Source organism: Channa argus, chromosome 5 (assembly GCF_033026475.1).
Source record: "Channa argus isolate prfri chromosome 5, Channa argus male v1.0, whole genome shotgun sequence".
In the NCBI taxonomy this organism is placed as follows: Eukaryota; Metazoa; Chordata; class Actinopteri; order Anabantiformes; family Channidae; genus Channa; species Channa argus.
The window spans coordinates 27052315-27076933 of NC_090201.1; the positions used below are offsets into that span (position 1 = coordinate 27052315).

The window sequence follows — 24619 nt, forward strand, 5'->3', positions numbered from 1 at the left end:
ACTCATCAGTCCTTCCTCATTAAACTTTGCTAATGTCATTGACAATAAACAGGAACTCAGTTGTGACAAAGAAAGAAAAGCCACAACATGCTTCAGTGTATTTCTGAGTCTATTTGTGAGAAGGTTTTTCTGGTGGTTGACGCACTTCCTGTTGAGACCATAAGACTGTTCTTAAGCTTAGGATGTCATGTCAGTCCTGGAAATAGAAGTACTGCTCGTGGCACAATGGAGATCAGATAGTTTGTTGAAACAAATAGGTATCATATAGTATTCTACTGTGAAAATCCAGATCAGAAACATTCTGCACTGAAACTGTGCTCAGTCTCAGACGCTGCTGATTGGTCACATTCAGGTTTGGAGGTAGAGCAGTCGTTCACCAATATCACAATTATGAAAAAGCTTTGTGAATTGGCTCTAAATAAATAAAGTTGAATTGAATTGATCACTGTCTGCAGTGTGTTTTTGTGTCTTTACTTATAGAAAAGAACAACAATAGAAACACAATGTCATTACTAAAGGTCCATTTTTATGCTTTTCAAGGACACTGTTTGTGAAATGATTGATGTTGGATGAAATATTTGCTGTTGATACTGTCGAGAAACCAAGATACCAGATTACTCGTCTCTTTCTGGTTATTTCATTTTCCTCTTGTCGGTTTGTCTTCACAGTTGGTTAAGTTGTTCATTGTTTCCTGAATTACTCTATTTAGCTGAAACGTCTTGCCCCCACTTTTTAAAAATCTTAATCATACCTCCTTCCTCTGTGGTTAAAAGAAAATGTGTGGTTACACATTCTGAGAAAAACATATTTTGTATTAAAAGAACGTCTACACAGTTTAACACAATATTTCAGAAATATTAAGAATATCATCTTAATGTCATCTTAATGATGTGGGAAACATAGATAATTGGAAACTATTTTGGGGAAAATCTGGGCTGATGAGCAGAGATGGCATCATCCTACTTTAGATGGTGCAGCTTTCTTATCCAGAAATATGGCTGGTTTTATTAAACAACCAAAAGTATGACAATCCAGAGTTGAGCCTAGGATGCAGAGATCCAGTCCTACATGTCTCTCTGCAGTGTCCTTACAACCGTCACCCCCCCACAAGTCCCACATACCTATAGAGACTGTGTCTGTTCCCCCACCAACTAAATTACATAAACTAAAAACGACCACAAGAGGAGTTAATCATGATAAACTAATAAAAGTTAAGACGACTCCTCTTACAGAACAAAACCCCAAAGGTATTAAATGTGGATTAAATGAGTCAAACCCCCCAATTCTTATGAATTATGATATTGATTTTCTATCTGATCAGTAACAGCCTCAACACTGCGTTTAACTTATTATTAGATTCAATTGGTTTTTCCCCAAAATGTAAATAAACCCACTCAGTTTCAGTCACAACCTGTGACAGCACCTGGTCTCTCCTCCTCCTTTTCCCTTCCTCCTCTTCCTCCTCCTTTTCCCTTCCTCCTCTCTCTCCTCCTCCTCCTCCTTTCCCCTCCTCTCTTCCTCCACCTCCTTTCCCCTCCTCCTCTTCCTCCTCCTCTCTCTCCTCCTCCTCCTCCTCCTCCTCCTCCTCCTCCTCTCTCTCCCTGTCTGTTTTGTGTGTTAGTTTCCTCCCAGTGCACCTGGACACCTGCGTGCAATCATTCGCCCTGATGACAGCAGCTTATATACTGGTCTCCTTCACACCACAAGTCTCCACTTTGTCTCAGTAGCCTCCATTAGAGCACCAGGCTCTTTAAAACCAACCAGCACAGTATTACTAACTTGCTCATTGTGTCTCCTCACCCACAGAACCTGCGTCCAGAAACCCCCTTCGACTCCTCATCTCCATGGACCTAATCCAATGGTCACCATTCGTCCTCCTCCCGCGACTCGCTGCTCCATCGCTCCCCCCCCTGCCCCGGGTCTCAAGCTCTTCGGACCAGGTTCTCCTTCCCCTGACCCTTTCCCCCGTTTCTACCCGTGCTACCTGCCCCCAAATAAACCATTCTAACCTTTCTAATAACCTGGTTCCGTCTCTCTGTCTGGGTCCACTAATATTGATAACACTTGTTAAGTGTGACACAGACCTTGTACTTACGTATATAATTGAAGCGGACTATACAGCAGTTAGTAAAAAAATCCAAGTGAGAAAACTGTAAACAAGTTCAATGAAATTTATTATTTCAACATTTGATTCACCATATTTCAATACAATGGAAAGTAACCACCTTAATGTTTCTCCTGCACAAGTTGATTAAATTGTTAATAATTCTGCAGCCTCACTATGTACAATACTTGATAGTGTTGCCGCTCTGAAAACTTCTCAGACTACACAGCATAAGCTTGGAAACAGTTTGAATGTGTTGGGATGTCATCGACCTGTCAGAAGTTTTTTTTTTTAGCTTCACCAAACAATTAAATTTGACAAGGGTGTAGTTCCTCTCTGATCACAGTCTTTCTTGAGTCCCATCACAGCTGTTTTCATTGCAGTTCCTGAGACGGTCTTCTGGGTGGGTCCTGTACCTCTGCATAGCCACGATCCTTCCAAAAGAAAAACACAGGATTAATACTTTACTGTATATACAGGTCTCCCCCATAATACAACCATTTTAGACTAATATGTTAACTTACCCAACTTTTCTGTTTTTCTCTTCTGTTTCTTCTGATTTTTGAGCCTGACAGAGAAAAAAGAAAATAGTATGAATGGGGAAACACAAGGGGGCAGCAGTGGTGCAGTTTTCTTGCCTTGTCCAAGGGCAAGATACTGAACCTGTGCAGTGTCGCTACCAAGCCCAGTAGAAACTCGGGAGGGCTGCATCAGGAAGGACATCTGAGTAGAAACTGTGCCAAATTAACATGGGGACAAATAATCCACTGTAGTGACCCTGAGAATCAGAAATGACTCTGGGAACAACTACAAATATGTTGACAAATCTAAATGTCCATCACATTTTAGTGGCCCCTGTAAACAGAAAGACCTGTTTGGGGGTTAGGAGTTGGTTTTAGGGTTGAGGTTCAAATTGGATGTAGGTTAAGATGAGGGCTGAGGTTGGGCCTTAACTTCTGAGGGTTAGTGTTAGACATGATGTAATCATAACCAGTTACTCTGAGTGTGTGTGTGTGTGTGTGTGTGTGTGGTAGTTTTATGAACATCAACTCAGGTTTTTCCTTTGTGTGTTTTGCTCTTACTTTTTAGCACTTTTCTATTGAGGTTTTTTGTTTAGACATTTTATTGGTTTTATGTAGATAATTGTACTGTAATAAATCTCTGGATAACTGTTCCATCCACTGTTTTCATCTGGTTTGCTCCCACTTTAAAGAACCTTTGATCTGATCTATTCCGATTCATGAATTTCTTAAATGAGGGCTCACCAGCCCTTATACCCCCAATGAGAAACGTTTGTGGGTGTGTTTCATGTTAGCAGCCTCTTACATGTGTAGAAGAGAATCAGTATGTTCACAACCACCAGAGCAGCTACACGGACGACTGTAGCTGTGACTGCAGCCAACTGAGATCCAGCTGCAGGACAAAACACACGACATAAGGGACTGTAACTGATGTGACAGAGGTTCATACAAAGCCCTTAATCCTCTGAAGAAACAGACGTCCAGGTTTCTGATGGCACTGAAACAAAGTCTAAGAGAAACATGGAGAACATGAAAACAGTTTTGCAGATTGCTGCAAAAAAATAAACCATCCTGTATTTAAAATATCCTCATGAATCCTGCCCAGAGGTCCTGTTGCCTAATCTAAACTAAAGGTTCCTCCAAGTGATAATATCTGGAGGCATTTTTCAGCTTGAAGTAGAAAGATATTTTGATGTGGGGACGTCAGAGGGAAGTTTAATGGTATTTATGTACATGTACAGTACGACCCAAACTAGAATGAAAAGAAGCAAGTTCCCAATCAGTGAAGTTGATCAGTGGCAGCTTCTCCTGCTTCTTCTGAAAAGTAAAACCTGGTGTAAAATGCTCACCAACATTTTCCAAAGTGGACGTCTCTGCTGTTGACGGGACTTTCACCTGCTACAGGTGAACGTCACTGTCTCTCACACGGCCTACTGCACTTTGAACAGGGGTCAGATTATATACAAATGATCTAATGACATCAGCACTCACCAACAGTCAAAACTAGTTTGTTGAAGAGTTGGTTTCTTCGCTTTTCGTCACTGGTTCCTGCTCCACACCAGTATGTCCCAGTGTCCTCTGCTGTTAGATTCCTCACTGTTACTGTGATGTTTCTCTCCTCTCTGTCATCCTCAATGCTCAACTTCCCAGTCTTCATGTTTGTCGAAATGTTGACCAGCTGTTCACATACATATGGATCTTCTCCCTTACAGATGAATTTGTTAACAGGAGCATCCTCTGGGTAACTGCACCAGTAGGTCAGAGTCTGTCCAACAGCTGAGGATCTTTTAATGACACTGATGTCTGAAGGTAGAAAGAAACAGCTAAAACATGTTTTAACCTTTCAACATTTTCCTTCACTTTTAAACAAGCACACGAGACATCAGTGTATATTGTATGTTGATTTACAAAACAGCTTTTAGCATTTTCTCTGCTCTCACTTTTAAACCATTACTTGGACACTAAAGATCACTGAGTGTAGAAGGTATTTCTTAAATCTTTGAACAACCTTCACTGCTAACATAACATCTTCATACTTTTAACTTATATTAAATCAGCCTGGTGAAAGGTAACAAGCTCACACATCTAGTTTTTGTCTAACTCATGTAGAAAGAAACCAAATCTCTAGTAGTTATGAATCACTCACTTTGAACCTCCAGTTGTATTCTCTGAAGAGCTGCACGATAATTTCCTTGATTTGGTTTCACTCCACACCAGTAGACACCAGCATCCTGAGAGGACACGTCACTGATGGACATGTTGAAGCCACTGTTGTTGTCAGTGAGACTGAAGCTCCCATTTGATTTTACAGTTGTTGATAAAATGTCTTCACAGATGAAACCGTTGTCTTTGCAGAAAAACCTGACTCTGTTTCCTTTGTCTGTACATAAGATGGTGGTTTGAGCCGTTGTGTATGTAGTGTGATTAAATGTGGTGTGTTGGCAGTTGTCATCATCTGAAGAGAAAATGTAAAAAAGTTAATGTCTAAAAACATTGTACAAAGATGATTTAAATTTGTTATTTGTGGTTATTTGTGGTCACAGTGCATTTCCTGTTTCTGGACTTTTATTTTGTGGCCCCTTCTCCCTACTTCCTGTGCCTGGTTCCTTTTGCCCAGCTTTACCCTTGTTGTCCCTCATTGCACCTGTTCCCTCCTGTATTTAAGTTCTTCCCTTCACTTCCCTGCCAGATTCTTGTTGAGGTTACTGTCATTGTTATCATCCTCACCAACCCCACAGTAGACGCTGGACTTTTGGTAAAGCCTGGACTTATGTTTCTTGAACTATTGGGAAATCTGGACTCTTGTATCTTGGACTTTGGTATCCTGGACTCTGTGTTTTCTGTGTAGTTTTGGTCTGAGGTTTGGTTTATTTTTCTCACCGTCTCCTAGTTGTTCTTTTTTCAATGTGTTCTTTCCCAGTAATCATTTAGTATTTTAGGTTTCTTTGCGATAAGATTTTCTCCAGTGTTGTTTTTGTGAGGGAAATTTCAAGATCTAGGTAACACTGTTTCACTGTTTTCACACTTCTCACAGACCCACTATCAAACCTGCTTACACCAGTGCTTCCTCGCCTTTTGCTCCCCAGCAAGACATCATGTCTCTGGCCACACAAATAGGTGTGTTAGGTAGATATCAACTATAAAACTACCTACACCTGAACATTTGCTTCCCAGAAGGGAGCCCACGGGAACCAGCACAAATCATCAATCTCAAGGACTTAAAAGACAATGAAGACAAAAGGACAAAGTAACATGAACTTGTTAATTAAGACTCCTGACCACATTGTATGAAGGTTGATTTGCATTGACTCATCCCTTTGTTCTTTGTGTGAACCCAGCTGTTGAGTTGTATGTATAAAAGGCTGAGCAACCTACACATCTTGGTCAATCAGATTGACCCGCTCTAGAGTGTAGCTCTGTTCTGCTCTGCATGTTTCTCTATTTGCTGATTAAATTCACCGTTATCATTCACTTTTTGCCTCCTAACTTGCCTTACAGTTTTTGCCACGACAGAATTGGTGTCAGAAAAGTGGGATTCGACGTGTGGTCTGGACTCTGATGGATGAACAGTAGCAGTGTACACATGTAAGAGTTGATTCCTCCCTATGGTTGAGAAGCTATTCTCCTAAGGAGCCCACCCGCCGATCCAATCCAGAAGCGATACGGACCGTAATACGGCGGTGAAACAGCAACGGAGAAAAAATGCGAGCAGACCAGAACTTGGTAAGAGAGCTCTATAAAACTCACTACTGGTTGGGTAGTTGACAAGACGTTGTCTTAGTTGAACCGTGGTGCTATTGACTACTGTTGTATGCTGCGCAGTAAACTCTGAGTCGCACGAGGAAAGGTAGCGCTAGGGAACGGCAACTAGAGGAATGGGTATAGTACTGGGTACTAGAGAAATGAGCGCCTGGCCTGGGCACAGTCTGCCAACTCATTTGTCACCATTATGTGAAGAAATGTCAAAAAAATACAAGGGTAGTTGTAATCAATTGACTGAATGGTGGGAATTGGGGTTTCCTAAAGAGGGTAGTCTGAGTAGCAGACAGTTAGCTCAGTTAAAAGATAAACTGGAAAAGAGAGAGAGGGAGAGCGCAGAGAATCACAAGTCCTTGTCCAAACGAAGTAAAAGAAAGCATAAGGTGTTCCTGACTGGAAGGCATTTAGTATGTGGAAAGATGAATGTCATGTGAGGGAGAGTAGAATGTTTAGACGACAGATTGCAAATGAACATGAGAGGCCAAAACGGAAAGAACCAGAAAATGTAGTTTACAGACCAAAAGATTGTTCTGACACTGAACCTCTGTATCCTGTATTGTCTGAGTTTCACAAGGTGGATCCAGATCTGGTCTCTGCTCCTCCACTGCCTCCCCAACCATACCAGAGTCAAGCAGCACAGCAGGGGAAATCCAAGCCAGCCCTCCCCATCACAAAATGCAGCAGCCACAGAAGGAGCACAAAGGGGCAACACCTCTGAGGAATCACTCCTGGAGCCCAGCCCTGGAAGTGTGAAAGGACACTCCATGCACACCAGATCGTAAGGACAGAACTTTCCCCCCAATCTTGAAGAACAGAAAGGAGATGGTATACATGTCCTAACTTTCCCTATGATTGAGGTGGGAGGAGTTCATGGGCACCAACTTGTTTTCCACTCCTGGACAGAATTGGACATTAGCAATTGAGAAAGTCACTCACCCAAAAAGAAATGCTATCAAGTGGGGAGAGGTCTTCCAGAACATGGTGCAGGACTACAAACCAACATTTCAGGAACTGGAGCGCCTGTTGAAGCGACAGCTGAGATGTGATTTTCACAAGGTCAGACACTTGTTTACCAACTCTAATCTCAGGCTTCGTCTGAAGCAGCAAGACTGGGAACATGAGGACAATGCTTTATACAGGAACGCTGTAACACTACTGTTGCAGGGTGTGCAAAGTTTCCGCTTAAGCAAGACATGAGTGTGATCAGTGCCATACAGCAGGAGCCAAACGAGTCTGTGGGAGCATTTCTTGCACGGTTAACTGAGGCATATGACATCCACAGTGGTCATGTTCCACCAGAAGATGGACTGGGAAGGAACCCCATGAGTTCCTATGAGGACCATCTTAAGGATGCATTTCTAAACAGGACCAAACCAGAAATTGGCTGACTGAGTGGGAGAGCAGGGGGAGCAGACGCTGGATCAGGTGACACCCATACAGGAGCAGAAATCAGATCAGATGACCCGCATCTACACATTCACACACACAAAGACAAAACCCAGATATGATGCATATAAATGGAAACTTGTTGACAACACACCTGTTGCACAGCAGCTTGCAGATTTTGCGCGCACACACACACACACAAACATTCCAACATCATAAGTCACTACACTATAAAGCACACGTAAATGTAGGACCAGAAGGTGAATAAGAAAGTCAATAGTATGTTGAATATGAAGGTCAGTGGTATGTTGAATGGAGAAAGTCAGTGGTATGTTGAATGGAGAAAGTCAGTGGTATGTTGAATATGGTGAATTGGAAGTGATGTGTTTGATAAATGTGTATTGGACAAGGACTTCTGCTGCGGTTGCCTCTGTCTCACTCTCCTCTAAACAGGAAGTACAATTTAAGGGGGACACTCCACATATCCCATTGGCTAAACCTTCTGACTGGAGTTGGCAAGAACTGGGCCCATGGTTGCAGAGCGGCTGCTCCTCGAGGATTTCCAACCAACAGCATTAGGTCCTAGGACGGAATACAGTAGGAAGGGTGATGTACATCGTACTCAGTTATCAGTTGTACAAGCTGATAGTTGAACAGTTGAGCTCATTGATGGCCATGACACCACACAGGCTGCAGCCTATACCATCACAGAAACTAGTTTACCACCAGAGCTCGAGCAAATTCCAAAATCTCTCTGGGCAGCCCATAAATATGATGTAGGTCTTATGAGAGATGCAGAACCTCTGACAGTACATCCAAAATCAGAGTACAGGCCATGTCAGAAGCAATATTCTTTAAAGCAGGAAGCCATCGATGGCATAAGGCCTGTGTTCAATTCTCTGCTAAAAGCAGGTGTAATAATTCGATGTACCAATTCCCCAGTGCGCACTCCCATATTCCCTGTTTAAAAAAGATCTTAATTTGCCGGCCGGCTCAGCGCTCTTACAATATGTAGATGATCTGCTGATTTGTAGCCAAACTGAAGACGCATGCAAAATTGATACGGTGCACCTTTTTAAAACATCTTGCAGATAATGGCCATAAAATAAGTTTGACAAAAATGCTATTTGTGCAGCAAAAGTGACATGTCTGGGCCATGTGATCACCCCAGAGGGCAAAACACTGTCACCAAAATGAATTCTTAAAATTCAAAATATTCCTAAGCCTGTTTAAAAAAAAAAAAAAAAAAACAGATGATGAGTTTCCTTGGCATGACATCATTCTGCAGACAGTGGATCCCAAATTACTTTTTGCGCAAAGCTTCCCTGTCTGCTATGGTGCATGTTAAACAACTTTCAGTACGTGAAAAATGAAATGGACTATTGAAGGAAAAGAAGCATTTAGTGATGTTAGGGCAGCACTCACTGTAGCTCCCACTCTGGGTCTGCCTAATCCTAACATGCCTTTTACTCGGTTTGTTGACCTCTGTGTTACGCCAACCTCACAGGAGTAAACTGCGGACTGTTGCTTATTTATTTTTTTTTATCAAAGCTGGATTCAGTAGCAGCAGGTCTGCCCCTCTGTCTGAAAGCAGTTGCTGCAGCAGAAAAAAGCTGTTTTGGCGTCACGTGATTTGGTTGGGTATTCTGATTTGATACTTATGGTTCCGCACACTGTTACAAACATATTACACACACACAGAAAAGTGCACATCTGTCAACTCAGCGTTGGTTGAGATACCACACTGTATTGCTGGAAATGCCTAACATTCCTGTGAAAAGATGTAATGTGCTGAATCCTGCTGCTCTTCTTCCTACAGTGGAGGTTGGAGTTCGTCATAACTTCACAGAGGTGCTGGAAACCATATGTACTTCCAGACCTGATCTCACAGACACACCAATCTTGAATGCTGACTTAGGGTTATTTGTTGATGGGTCTGCTTCCCGAGATGTCAAAACGGGTAGAAACCTAGTTGGATTTGCTGTTGTCACCAAACATAATGTCATTTCCAGTGGTACACTACTGGAGAAAAAGGGGTTTTATGACATCAGCCAGAATAGCCATTGCACACCACACTCTGGTTGCAGCACTCTTAAATGCAATCATGTTGCCTAAACAAATATCAGTAATAAAATTTGATGCTCATACTAACAAAACAGATCCCATTTCTACAGGAAATTCAGCAGCAGATGCCGTAGCAAAAGCAGCAGCCAGGACGGGACAAATGTTTCACCTAACTCTCCTTTCTCTTCCACAGGAACTCAACCCACAGGCTGACCTTTCAACCATGCAGTCATTGGCAAGCATATCTCAAAAAACTCTATGGAAAAAATCAGGTGCAACACTACAAAATGGGGTTTGGCTTGGCCCAGATGATAAACCTTGCTTACCTAAGGCTTATTTCCATTTGTATGCAAAATTACCTCGTGGTAAAGATCATGCTTGCAAGGGGGGGATGTGTGCATATGTCAACACTCACTGGTACACCAGGGGTTTTTCAACATATGCAGCTGAATACTGTAGAAAATGTTTAATCTGTGCCGCAAACAATCCCTCTGGTGCCATTAAAATGCCATTGCAAGGTCACCCCCCACCTGATGGGCCTTTTGAACATTGGACGATTGACTTCATTGAAATGTCACCATGCCAAAACAAAAGATATTGCTTGACCATGGTTTGCATGTTTAGCAAGTGGGTAGAGGTTTTTCCTTCTTCCAAACAGGATGCATCCAAAGTGGTAAAAGCGCTAACAAAAGATATCATTGTTCGCTGGGGTATTCCAAAAAAGATCAGTAGCGACAATGGTCCTGGGTTTGCCAACAAAGTGTTGAAGGATTTGTCAAATTATTTGGGATTTGAATTCAAATATCATTGATCTTATCACCCTCACAGTGCAGGTGCAATAGAGCAACAAAATGGCATCCTCAAGACAAAACTAACAAAATGCTGTGAAGAAACAGGTTTGACATGGGTTGAAGCATTACCATTGGTACTGTTCTATATGCGTACGAGAGTAAGAACAACACATGGGTTAAGTCCATTTGAGATGATATTTGGAAAACCTCCTAGTATAGGGCTTGATCCCATCAAACAAAGTCTGATGACTGGGCATCATGAAGAGATGATGCTGGATTATTGTGCAAAACTTTCTGCCTCTCTCTAAGTCCTTTGTCCCCAGGTGAAAGCAGCCCTGTCCACCCCCGCAGACACCAGCCTGCACAATCTCAAACCGGGTAACTGGGTGCTCATCAAAGACCACCGGAGGAAACGCTGGAGGCAGAGACGTTTCACAGGACCACATCAAATGCTGCTGACTTCCAGTACAGCAGTGAAAGTAGAGGGACGCGCCACGTGGGTCCACGCCAGCCACTGCAAGAAGATCCCCACACCTGAATCAGAAAAGGAACTACACCCAGGAGACCACCGACTAGACAAGGAAACAACCGCCGTGGAAAACGACCAGGAAGGTACAGTTAAATTTGTCCCCTGAATTGTTCACCCCGGTGAGGAGGGAGAAGTGCTGATTGGGCTCAGCCCACACTTCAAGCTCCAACAAACATCAAGAACATCTGGTGCCCAACGATGGAGAACTCTGGCCATGATGACACTAGCCCCTGGGGCTGGGGATGTCGTGTTTGGAAAATGGAAGGCCTTCATCCTGTCACTTTTTGCAGGTGTTGATATAGGCATTACTGCCCTAACCCTGTGAGGATGTTGCCTTATTCCGTGTGCACGCAGACTAATAATGCATGCAATTGATCATTCCATCTCACACCAAATGACTATTCAAAGTTTGCCTTTACTTAGAGACAGTGCTTCCCCTGAGTCCTTTCATATCCCCAACTGGGAACCTCCGTATAATGAAACTGATAGCATTGAGTTAAATTGATTTGGCCACAATCTGGGAACATAATGATGGAATGTTTTGAAAAATTTTTGTGAATTAACATTTCTGATGAACTGTCCCTACTGTTGCTCAGCCTTAATAAATCCTGATCATGTAATTATCATAAAATGATAAAAGGGGGGATGTGTGAGGGAAATTTCAAGATCTAGGTAACACTGTTTCACTGTTTTCACACTTCTCACAGACCCACTATCAAACCTGCTTACACCAGTGCTTCCTCACCTTTTGCTCCCCAGCAAGACATCATGTCTCTGGCCACACAAATAGGTGTGTTAGGTAGATATCAACTATAAAACTACCTACACCTGAACATTTGCTTCCCAGAAGGGAGCCCACGGGAACCAGCACAAATCATCAATCTCAAGGACTTAAAAGACAATGAAGACAAAAGGACAAAGTAACATGAACTTGTTAATTAAGACTCCTGACCACATTGTATGAAGGTTGATTTGCATTGACTCATCCCTTTGTTCTTTGTGTGAACCCAGCTGTTGAGTTGTATGTATAAAAGGCTGAGCAACCTACACATCTTGGTCAATCAGATTGACCCGCTCTAGAGTGTAGCTCTGTTCTGCTCTGCATGTTTCTCTATTTGCTGATTAAATTCACCGTTATCATTCACTTGTAAGTTGCCTTTTTGCCTCCTAACTTGCCTTACAGTTTTTGCCACGACAGTTTTCACTCACCCTCCAGTTTTGTAGTTGTGTTCTCTGCTCCATGTCTCTGGTTAAGTATTTTATGCAAGATGGTTTCCTTTGGCTTCCCCGTGTACTTGCCTGTTAGCAGTTTTATATTTATCTCTGAGCCTTTGTAGTTTTAATTTAGTTAAATTATGTTACCATCTTGTTTCCTATTATGTTAATCCCCCTCGTGTTCTGGTCCCTTTGGTTAGTTTGAGTCTTGTCAATTCTGAACCCTCCTGTTAGGAGCGATTTCCGTTTTGCGGTTTTCAAGTCCCTGACAATAAAAGCCCTTGTGTTGTTGCAATCCCTCTCTGTCACCTCACTTGGGTCGTCCCTTAACCAAAATTGTGACAGTTATGCAGATAATCTGCTGGTCCTTCCCCGTATTTCTGTGTTCTAACAAATCTCTCTTTATTTCTTTAATATCAGCTGCTGAGGCCTCAGTCCACTGCTCTTAAAACAGCAGACAGAAACAAAGTAGCATTTAGCAGCTAAAGAGAAGAATTTTCTGACAGGTGGTGATGTTAGATACAAACATGCTCCAAATTAATGATCATGTTTCTTTCTAAAATGTCCCGTCTATTGACTTCAAATGTATGTTAATGTGTCCATGCTGCAACTTGTTTGTGGTGTCCAGAGTTGTTAGAAAAATTATTTTGAGATTAAAGGTAAAATTTACAACAACTCAAATTTATTTTCAGAGAAGCTCTGTTTTCTGAAAACTAACCTTCACTGTCAGCTTCACCAGCAGTTAGGCAAACTACTCTGAATGTGTAATTGGTTACTATTGGAGTTTTAGTGCAGCCACCTCACAGGGAAAAAGCTCCCTGGTCTGAATCCACACACGGCTGTGGCTTTTCTAGGTGGAGTTTGCATGTTGTCCCTGTCCTTCCAGAGTCAGACATGCTTTTTAGGTTAATGGGTGACTCTAAATTGCCCATAAATGTGAATCTGTGTGCAGGGTGGACCCCGATTCTCACCCACTGACAGCTGAGATAACCTCCAGCCCCCCATGAAACTGAACAGGATGAGTGGTTGATAACAGAGGTCAAAATGAGTTTGCAAGGTTCTTAAATTCTCAGTCGTCTTTTTGATATTTGTTTTTAAGCTCAGGGCTTTGTCCTGGATGTTCTACAACTTGTCTAGTTATATTAAACTCTTGTTTCCCTAATGACTCTTGGATTCATGGGAGGAGGATCAGTCTTCAATGTTCGCATCAGCGGTTTGATTCCTAATCATCAAACCAGTGTCATTAGTTATTTAATAACTGTAAAATCATAACTAATGATAATGTCTTTCTAAAATGTACCTATGAAGTTTTGGTCATAGCACATCCTCATCAGTGGTGGTTTGGCTTAAACAGCCAGGCTCATATACAGCTACAGCTGTGTGGGATTATTCTAGAAGACAAGTTATCCAGAAGTAATGAAACGGACAAATTTTACTTTGAAAGCTGTAGAGGACAAGTCAGAAGACTTTAGGACTTGAGAACATTTGCTTCTATGTAAAATTAAATACAATGACTAATACTGTGTGTTGTATAGTTTTTATGTTCTGTATGTTTTCTTAGCGTTTTATCAAACTTCACGTCAACAATGATCATAATAACATTTGTATATCACATTAAAACAGTAACAAAGAGTTTTAACAAAAAACTTGAGAGACAGTAAAATAGATGCAGATTTTCTTACCCATATCCAATTCCAGTTCAGTGATTTCAGGGGCTGAGACACTGTCTGTATGAAACTTACACTGCTGCTTCCCAAAATCCTCCCGTTGCAGTTGTTTGAAGATCACCCTGAGATGTTGGTTTGTTGTATCATGGTACAGAAACCATCTCCCTTTGTTTTCCCACTCATCTCTCTGAGTACTTTGTAAAGTTTCTTTTGGAGTAACAACATCAATCATATGATATTTTGTGATACTTGTATTGTTGTATCCACAGATGAATTCAATCCATCCATTTAAACATCCCTTCATTTTAGATGGGGCTTCACTTCCTGTTGATCAAAGAGACATTTGGTGTCAGATTCTGAAATAATCCCTGTTTCTTAACATGCTGGCAACAAAACAGAAACTGTCTGGATCATGAAAGTAAAGAGACTTTTAGGTTTATTTAGCAGATTGTAGCATTGTTAAGTTAAACTAATTGTATTTTTTCATTTACACATTTAACGTACTGACATTTTCTGTGACATTTTCTTTAGGGAAGTATTTTGACAATCTCCTCAGATCTGTAACTTCTTCTATTTCTGAAATTATGCCTGTTGTCTCACTTTGTTGTGTATCAAGAAAACAAACTGTCTGGATCGTGATCTGGTTCTTTCTGAGAATGATCTAAAAAGCACTTTGCTCTTAAACTCTTAAACTTATCCACTCAGTTATACCTGCACCTAATAAATAATGAGTAATACTCAGTCTGTGCAGTTCTTGTTTAGAAGCTACCTGCCTTAAACTGGTTCTATTCCTGCAATGACAACAAAGTTTAAACTAATGTTAAAAAATACAGTATATTTTTTTACCTTCCATCAGCAAAATGACAAGTAGAAGAAAACTCTTCATCGTGGTGGTTTTGGATGCTGAGCTCTTACGTCCTACACTTTGATATTTCAGATTCCTCTTGTCTGTGTGTCTTCACACTGTGTTTCCTGTATCTCTGCTGCAGGTTTAAGAACTTGTTACCCCCACTTTTCTGTCTGTCCACCCCTGCTGTTCTTACTCATCACTCCTTCCTCATTAAACTTTGCTAATGTCATTGACAATAAACAGGAACTCAGTTGTGACAAAGAAAGAAAAGCCACAACATGCTTCAGTGTATTTCTGAGTCTATTTGTGAGAAGGTTTTTCTGGTGGTTGACGCACTTCCTGTTAAGACCATAAGACTGTTCTTAAGCTTAGTCCTGGAAATAGAAGTACTGCTCGTGGCACAACGGAGATCAGATAGTTTGTTGAAACAAATAGGTATCATATAGTATTCTACTGTGAAAATCCGGATCAGAAATATTCTGCACTGAATCTGTCTGACATGGTTTGGAGGTAATGTGGTCGTTGTGAAAAACTTCCTCCTGCTGTAAGTGTGATGTGTCCTGTTCCTGTCGGTGTGTAAGTTTGCCAAAACAATGTTGGACTCTATGTTTCCCACGTCATTTGCTGGGCACCACCTAGACAGCCGTACACGTTCAGCCGCATGCGGTTGAATGACGACATGCACATGTCGTCATTCAACCTCTGTCAGTTAAGACGACTCCTCTTACAGAACAAAACCCCAAAGGTATTAAATGTGGATTAAATGATTCAAACCCCCCAAGTCTTATGAATTATGATATTGATTTTCTATCTGATCAGTAACAGCCTCAACACTGCGTTTAACTTATTATTAGATTCAATTGGTTTTTCCCCAAAATGTAAATAAACCCACTCAGTTTCAGTCACAACCTGTGACAGCACCTGCTCTCTCCTCCTCCTCCTCCTTTCCCCTCCTCCTCTTCCTCCTCCTCTCTCTCTTCCTCCTCCTCCTTTCCCCTCCTCCTCTTCCTCCTCCTCTCTCTCCTCCTCCTCCTCCTTTCCCCTCCTCTCTTCCTCCTCCTCCTTTCCCCTCCTCCTCTTCCTCCTCCTCTCTCTCCTCCTCCTCCTCCTCCTCCTCCTCCTCCTCCTCTCTCTCCTTGTCTGTTTCGTGTGTTAGTTTCCTCCCAGTGCACCTGGACACCTGCGTGCAATCATTCGCCCTGATGACAGCAGCTTGTATACTGGTCTCCTTCACACCACAAGTCTCCACTTTGTCTCAGTAGCCTCCATTAGAGCACCAGGCTCTTTAAAACCAACCAGCACAGTATTACTAACTTGCTCATTGTGTCTCCTCACCCACAGAACCTGCGTCCAGAAACCCCCTTCGACTCCTCATCTCCATGGACCTAATCCAATGGTCACCATTCGTCCTCCTCCCGCGACTCGCTGCTCCATCGCTCCCGCCCCCTGCCCTGGGTCTCAAGCTCTTCGGACCAGGTTCTCCTTCCCCTGACCCTTTCCCCCGTTTCTACCCGTGCTACCTGCCCCCAAATAAACCATTCTAACCTTTCTAATAACCTGGTTCCGTCTCTCTTTCTGGGTCCAATAATATTGATAACACTTGCTAAGTGTGACCACAGACCTTGTACTTACATATATAATTGAAGCGGATAATTTCAGAAATTTTCATCCTCTTCTGTCTGATAACATTGGAATTTACAATACCGGACTATACAGCAGTTAGTAAAAAAATCCAAGTGAGAAAACTGTAAACAAGTTTAATGAAATTTATTATTTCAACATTTGATTCACCATATTTCAATACAATGGAAAGTAAACACCTTAATGTTTCTCCTGCACAAGTTGATTAAATTGTTAATAATTCTGCAGCCTCACTATGTACAATACTTGATAGTGTTGCCGCTCTGAAAACTTCTCAGACTACACAGCATAAGCCTGGAAACAGTTTGAATGTGTTGGGATGTCATCGACCTGTCAGAAGTTTTTTTTTTTAGCTTCACCAAACAATTAAATTTGACAAGGGTGTAGTTCCTCTCTGATCACAGTCTTTCTTGAGTCCCATCACAGCTGTTTTCATTGCAGTTCCTGAGACGGTCTTCTGGGTGGGTCCTGTACCTCTGCATAGCCACGATCCTTCCAAAAGAAAAACACAGGATTAATACTTTACTGTATATACAGGTCTCCCCCATAATACAACCATTTTAGACTAATATGTTAACTTACCCAACTTTTCTGTTTTTCTCTTCTATTTCTTCTGATTTTTGAGCCTGACACAGAAAAAAAAAATAGTATGAATGGGGAAACACAAGGGGGCAGCAGTGGTGCAGTTTTCTTGCCTTGTCCAAGGGCAAGATACTGAACCTGTGCAGTGTCGCCAGTAGAAACTGGGGAGGGCTGCATCAGGAAGGACATCTGAGTACAAACTGTGCCAAATTAACATGGGGACAAATAATCCACTGTTGCGACCCTGAGCTCACGGGATAAACCGAAAGGACAAAAAACTCAAAGGAAAGGATTTGTATTCATGTAACAACCAGCACAAAGTGAATGAATAAAAAACAAGGAAAGAACTGACAAGAGTTAAACTAGTCGATGTCTGGATTCAGTTGTATTGAGACATTAAGTTGTTTAAGGGATTTTTATTTTGATTCAATTGTCACAGGTCAGATATTTTTTATAGTTATTTTGTGTTTTGATTTTGATTTTTCCACAAGTTTGTGTTTTAATTGTAAAGTCAAGACACAAGCTCATTTTTAAAAAACAACTTCACTTCAATTTGAAGAAATGTGCTGCAAAAAGCTGCAACACAGCAGAAATGACTCTGGGAACAACTACAAATATGTTGACAAATCTAAATGTCCATCACATTTTAGTGGCCCCTGTAAACAGAAAGACCTGTTTGGGGGTTAGGAGTTGGTTTTAGGGTTGAGGTTCGAATTGGATGTAGGTTAAGATGAGGGCTGAGGTTGGGCCTTAACTTCTGAGGGTTAGTGTTAGACATGATGCAATCATAACCAGTTACTCTGAGTGTGTGTGTGTGTGTGTGTGGTAGTTTTTTGAACATATACTCAGGTTTTTCCTTTGTGTGTTTTGCTCTTAGTTTTTACCACTTTTCTATTGAGGTTTTTTGTTTAGACATTTTATTGGTTTTATGTAGATAATTGTACTGTAATAAATCTCTGGATAATTGTTCCATCCACTGTTTTCATCTGGTTTGCTCCCACCTGACTTTAAAGAACCTTTGATCTGATCTATTCCGATTCCTGAATTTCTTAAATGAGGGCTCACCAGCCCTTATACCCCCAATGAGAAACGTTTGTGGGTGTGTTTCATGTTAGCAGCCTCTTACATGTGTAGAAGAGAATCAGTATGTTCACAACCACCAGAGCAGCTACACGGACGACTGTAGCTGTGACTGCAGCCAACTGAGATCCAGCTGCAGGACAAAACACACGACATAAGGGACGGTAACTGATGTGACAGAGGTTCATACAAAGCCCTTAATCCTCTGAAGAAACAGACGTCCAGGTTTCTGACGGCACTGAAACAAAGTCTAAGAGAAACATGGAGAACATGAAAACAGTTTTGCAGATTGCTGCAAAAAAATAAACCATCCTGTATTTAAAATATCCTCATGCATTCTGCCCAGAGGTCCTGTTGCCTGGTTCCTTTACATTCTCACTTCCTCTGGTCCCTGTTAGTTCTTGGACATGTCCATGAACTGTTGTCTCTTCTCTGTCATCTCCTACACTCTCCTTTCAATGTTGCAGCATAAATGAGTCAGTGTGTTGGAGTCTTTTGTGTGTATTGGCTGTTGCTTCTTCCATCTATGTTTAGTGTGTAAATGTACTTTTAAACTTCACTCTGACTTCACTATATTAACGTATTTCTCTGCATCTACCTATTTTTTTTTTATCAGTAAGATTTCAGATGATGTCATCTGGAGGAGCCCTGGAAAAGCAGGTTGACCACGATAACAAACTCCATAGTGTGAGCAACTAGATGGCATAATCTGAGCTAAAGGTTCCTCCAAGTGATGTCATCTCGAGGCATTTTTCAGCTTGAAGTAGAAAGATATTTTAATGTGGGGACGTCAGAGGGAAGTTTAATGGTATTTATGTACATGTACAGTACAGAAATATGTCTGATTTTATTAGACAACAAAAATGATGACAATCCAGAGTTGAGCCTAGGATGCAGAGATCCAGTCCTACACGTCTCTCTGCAGTGTCCTTACAACCATCACCCCCCCTACAACTCCCACATACCTATAGAGACTGTGTCTGTTCCCCGACCAACTAAATTACATAAACTAAAAACGACCTAAGAGGAGTTAATCATGATGAACTAATAAAAGTTAAGACTACTCCTCTTACAGAACAAAACCCCAAAACTATTAAATGTGGATTATTAAATATCAGATCTCTCTCTTCTAAATCTCTGTTAGTAAATGACTTAAGTATCGTTCCATTCATCAATTTGATGAATGGAACGAGTCTTCAATCAACTCTCAGACTTTCTTTCCAACAACAACTTCCTCCATGTCAACCAGTCTGGCTTCAAGAGGGGTCACTCAACAGAAACAGCACTTCTGACTGTTGTGGAATTAAATCATCTAAACCAACAACCTGTCTGCTAGACCCTATTCCAACTAACTGCTCAAGGAAGCTTTACCCTTAATAGATACGTTCGTATTAGATATCATCAATCTATCTTTAGAAGCAGGCTATGTACCACAGGACTATAAGGTAGCTGTAATTAAACCATTACTTAAAAAACCCTGTCTTGACCCAGTTGTTTAATTAACAGGTTAATTATGGACCAATATCTAATCTCCCCTTTATTTCTAAAATCTTTGAAAAAGTAGTTGCAAAACAATTATGTGATCACCTGTATAGAAATAATTTGTATGAAGACTTTCAGTCAGGATTTAGAGTTCATCATAGTACAGAAACAGCACTGGTAAAAGTCACCAACAATCTTCTCTTGGCCTCAGATAATGGACTAGACATTTTATTACAGAGACTGGAACATGAAATTGGGATTAAAGAACCTGCACTAGGTTGGTTTAAATCTTATCTATCTGATAGATTCCAATTTGTTCATGTTAATGATGAATCCTCCATGCACACAAAGGTTAGCTATGGAGTTCCACAAGGCTCCGTGTTAGGATTAATACTTTTTACTTTTAGTGGGAATTACCAATAATTCAAAGACAAAGTTTAAAAATTCTACCCTCTTTTAAGAATAGAGATGCTTAAAGGGCAACTTCACCAATTTTAATCTTTTTTTAGTTTAGTGTGTAAATGTACATTAAATGCTTTTAAACTTCCCTCTGACTTCACTTTTTTAAAGTATTTCTATGCTTTTATCTATATTTTTTATCATTAGAATTTCAGATGATGTCATCCGGAGGAGCCCTGGAAAAGCATGTTGACCCTGATTACAAACTTCATAGTGTGAGCAACAACATGACATAATCTGAACTAAAGGTTCCTCCAAGTGATGTCATCTGGAGCATTTTTCAGCTTGAAATAGAAAGATATTTTAATGTGGGGACGTCAGAGGGAAGTTTAATGGTATTTATGTGCATGTACAGTACAACCCAAACTAGAATGAAAAGAAGCAAGTTCCCAATTAGTGAAGTTGATCAGGTCAGAGTCCGTCCAACAGCTGAGGATCTTTTAATGACACTAATGTCTGAAGGTAGAAAGAAACCAAATCTCTAGTAGTTGTGAATCACTCACTTTGAACCTCCAGTTGTATTCTCTGAAGAGCTGCACGATAATTTCCTTGATTTGGTTTCACTCCACACCAGTAGACACCAGCATCCTGAGAGGACACGTCACTGATGGACATGTTGAAGCCACTGTTGTTGTCAGTGAGGCTGAACCTTCCATTTGATTTTACAGTTGTTGATAAAATGTCTTCACAGATGAAACCGTTGTCTTTGCAGAAAAACCTGACTCTGTTTCCTTTGTCTGTAGATAGGATGGTGGTTTGAGCCGTTGTGTATGTAGTGTGATTAAATGTGGTGTGTTGGCAGTTGTCATCATCTGAAGAGAAAAAGTAAAAAAGTTAATGTCTAAAATCAACATTGTACAAAGATGATTTAAATATTTGTTATTTATTATTTGTGGTTATTTGTGGTCACAGTGCATTTCCTGTTTCTGGACTTGTATTTTGTGGCCCCTTCTCCCTACTTCCTGTGCCTGGTTCCTTTTGCCCAGCTTTACCCTCGTTGTCCCTCATTGTTTGCACCTGTTCCCTCCTCTATTTAAGTTCTTCCCTTCACTTCCCTGCCAGATCCTTGTTGTTATCATCCTCACCAACCCCACAGTGGACCCTGGACTTTTGGTAAAGCCTGGACTTATGTTTCTTGAACTCTTGGGACATTTGGACTGTTGTATCTTGGACTTTGGTATCCTGAACTCCGTGTTTTCTTTTTGGTTTTGGTCTGAGGTTTGGTTTATTTTTCTCCCCGTCTCCTAGTAGTTCTTTTTTGTGTGCTTTCCCAGTAACCCTTGTACTTTTGTTTTGTCTAGTTGATTATTTCTGCCCCTACATTTCTGTTACTTAAGTCTTTGTTAGAGTTAAACCTTGTGGTTTTTGTTTGTGCTTCTGAGTTTCCTTTGTTAACTTTGCGGATTTCTATTCAGTGTTTTCAATAAGTATTTTAGGTTTCTTTGGGTTAAAATTGTCTCCAGTGTTTTCACTCAGCCTCCAGTTGTGTAGTTGTGATATTCAGTAAATGGTGTGTTCATTATTATAATCTGTCATCATTATATCTGCTGGTCCTTCCACGTATTTGTGTTTTCTAACAAATCTCTAGTTCTTTAATATCAGCTGCTGAGGTCTCTGTCCACTGCTCTGCAAACAGAAACAAAGTAGCATTTAGCAGCTAAAGAGAATTTTCTGACAGGTGGTGATGTTAGATACAAACATGCTCCAAATTTACGATCATGTTTCTTTTTAAAATGTCCCGTCTATTGACTTCAAATATGTGTTAATGTGTCCATGCTGTGTTGAGAACTTGTTTGTGGTGTCCAGAGTTGTTAAAAAAATTATTTTGAGATTAAAGGTAAAATTTACAACAACTCAAATTTATTTTCAGAGAAGCTCTGTTTTCTGAAAACTAACCTTCACTGTCAGCTTCACCGGAAGTTAGGCAAACTACTCTGAATATGTAATTAGTTACTATTGGAGTTTAGTGCAGCCACCTCACAGGGAAAAAGCTCCCTGGTCTGAATCCACACACGGCTGTGGCTTTTCTAGGTGGAGTTTGCATGTTGTCCCTGTCCTTCCAGAGTCAGACATGCTTTTTAGGTTAATGGGTGACTGTAAATTGCCCATAAATGTGAATGTTAATAATTGTCTGTGTGTCTCTCTGGACTGGAGATCTGGGTGCAGGGTGGACCCTGCTTCTCACCCACTGACAGCTGAGATAACCTCCAGCCCCCCATGACCCTGAACAGCATGAGTGGTTAACAGAGGCCAAAATGAGTTTGCAAAGTTCTTTAATCCTCAGTCGTCTTTTTGATATTTGTTTTTAAGCTCAGGGCTTTGTCCTGGATGTTCTACAACTTGTCTAGTTATATTAAACTCTTGTTTCCCTAATGACTCTTGGATTCATGAGAGGACGAGCAGTCGTCAACCAATGTTCGCATCAGTGCTTTGATTCCTAATCATCAAACCAGTGTCATTAGTTATTTAATAACTGTAAAATCATAACTAATGATAATGTCTATCTAAAATGTACCTATGAAGTTTTGGTCATAGCACATCCTCATCAGTGGTGGTTTGGCTTAAACAGCCAGGCTCATATACAGCTACAGCTGTGTGGGATTATTCTAGAAGACAAGTTATCCAGAAGTAATGAAATGGACAAATTTTACTTTAAAAGCTCTAGAGGACAAGTCAGAAGACTTTAGGACTTGAGAACATTTGCTTCTATGTAAAATTAAATACAATGACTAATACTGTGTGTGTTGTATAGTTTTTATGTTCTGTATGTTTTCTTAGTGTTTTATTAAACTTCACATCAACTATGATCATAATAACATTTGTATATCACATTAAAACAGTAACAGAGTTTTAACAAAAAACTTGAGAGACAGTAAAAAAGATGCAGATTTTCTTACCCATATCCAATTCCAGTTCAGTGATTTCAGGGGCTGAGACACTGTCTCCATGAAACTGACACTGCTGCTTCCCAAAATCCTCCCGTTGCAGTTGTTTGAAGATCACCCTGAGATGTTGGTTTGTTGTATCATGGTACAGAAACCATTTCCCTTTGTTTTCCCACTCATCTCTCTGAGTACTTCGTAAAGTTTCTTTTGGAGTAACAACATCAATCATATGATATTTTGTGATATTGGTGTTGTTGTATCCACAGATGAATTCAATCCATCCATTTCTACATCCCTTCATTTTAGATGAGGCTTCACTTCCTGTTGATCAAAGAGACATTTGGTGTCAGATTCTGAAATAATCCCTGTTTCTTAACATGCTGCCAACAAAACAGAAACTGTCTGGATCATGAAAGTAAAGAGACTTTTTTAGGTTTAATCAGTAGATTGTAGCATTGTTAAGTTAAACTCATTGTATTTTTTCATTTAAACATTTAACGTACTGACATTTTCTGTGACTTTTCTTTAAGGAAGTATTTTGACAATCACCTCAGATCTGTAACTTCTTCTGATTGTGAAATTATCCCTGTTGTCTCACTTTGTTGTGTATCAAGAAAACAAACTGTCTGGATCGTGATCTGGTTCTTTCTGAGAATGATCTAAAAAGCACTTTGCTCTTAAACTCTTAAACTTATCCACTCAGTTATACCTGCACCTAATAAATAATGAGTAATACTCAGTCTGTGCAGTTCTTGTTTAGAAGCTACCTGCCTTAAACTGGTTCTATTCCTGCAATGACAACAAAGTTTAAACTAATGTTAAAAAATACAGTATATATATTTTTTTACCTTCCATCAGCAAAATGACAAGTAGAAGAAAACTCTTCATCGTGGTGCTTTTTGGATGCTGAGATCTTACGTCCTACACTTTCATATTTCAGATTCCTCTTGTCTGTGTGTCTTCACACTGTGTTTCCTGTATCTCTGCTGCAGGTTTAAGAACTTGTTACCCCCACTTTTCTGTCTGTCCACCCCTGCTGTTCTTACTCATCACTCCTTCCTCATTAAACTTTGCTAATGTCATTGACAATAAACAGGAACTCAGTTGTGACAAAGAAAGAAAAGCCACAACATGCTTCAGTGTATTTCTGAGTCTATTTGTGAGAAGGTTTTTCTGGTGGTTGACGCACTTCCTGTTGAGACCATAAGACTGTTCTTAAGCTTAGGATGTCATGTCAGTCCTGGAAATAGAAGTACTGCTCGTGGCACAATGGAGATCAGATAGTTTGTTGAAACAAATAGGTATCATATAGTATTCTACTGTGAAAATCCAGATCAGAAACATTCTGCACTGAAACTGGGCTCAGTCTGACATAGTTTGGAGGTAGAGTGGTTCTGTCAGATTGTACAGGGATCAAGAGTGAGCAGCTCTTTTTAACCTTAACGCCCCTGTACAACCCAATGAGCCGACAATGGGACTGTTCCTGACAGTGGAACTAAAATTCCGGCCCGTTTCACACATTCTTTGTTCTAAACCAGGGGTCTTGAACTCAAATTACCTGGGGGCCGCAGGAGGCAGAGTCTGGGTGAGGATGGGCCGCATCA

At 40.7% G+C, this 24619-nt stretch overlaps 1 protein-coding gene across 2 annotated transcripts; it reads right to left on the reverse strand.

The window, feature by feature from the left end:
* Nucleotides 1–2213: 2213 nt before the first annotated feature.
* LOC137127133 (polymeric immunoglobulin receptor-like) lies at nucleotides 2214–24092 on the reverse strand. 2 transcript variants are annotated; one of them, XM_067503620.1, is made up of 7 exons: nucleotides 23864–24092; nucleotides 14052–14360; nucleotides 4772–5080; nucleotides 4117–4428; nucleotides 3431–3517; nucleotides 2629–2672; nucleotides 2214–2538 (listed from the first exon to the last, which is right to left on the reverse strand). In XM_067503620.1, exons 1-7 carry the CDS (start codon nucleotides 23901–23903, stop codon nucleotides 2479–2481), a joined length of 1161 nt encoding a protein of 386 aa, XP_067359721.1. In that variant the 5' UTR covers nucleotides 23904–24092; the 3' UTR covers nucleotides 2214–2478. The 2 variants fall into 2 exon arrangements, with proteins under 2 accessions (XP_067359721.1, XP_067359720.1); XM_067503619.1 differs by lacking the exon at nucleotides 23864–24092 and adding an exon at nucleotides 14883–15156.
* Nucleotides 24093–24619: the final 527 nt, after the last annotated feature.

Bases quoted from the DNA above. Each gene is read 5' to 3' on its own strand.
- LOC137127133 (XM_067503620.1), bottom strand. From the start codon at position 23,903: ATGAAGAGTTTTCTTCTACTTGTCATTTTGCTGATGGAAG. The intron at 5,081-14,051 runs GTAAGAAAATCT...TTTTCTCTTCAG, and splicing joins TGAACTGGAATTGGATATGG to ATGATGACAACTGCCAACAC. The intron at 4,429-4,771 runs GTGAGTGATTCA...TTCTACCTTCAG, and splicing joins AATACAACTGGAGGTTCAAA to ACATCAGTGTCATTAAAAGA.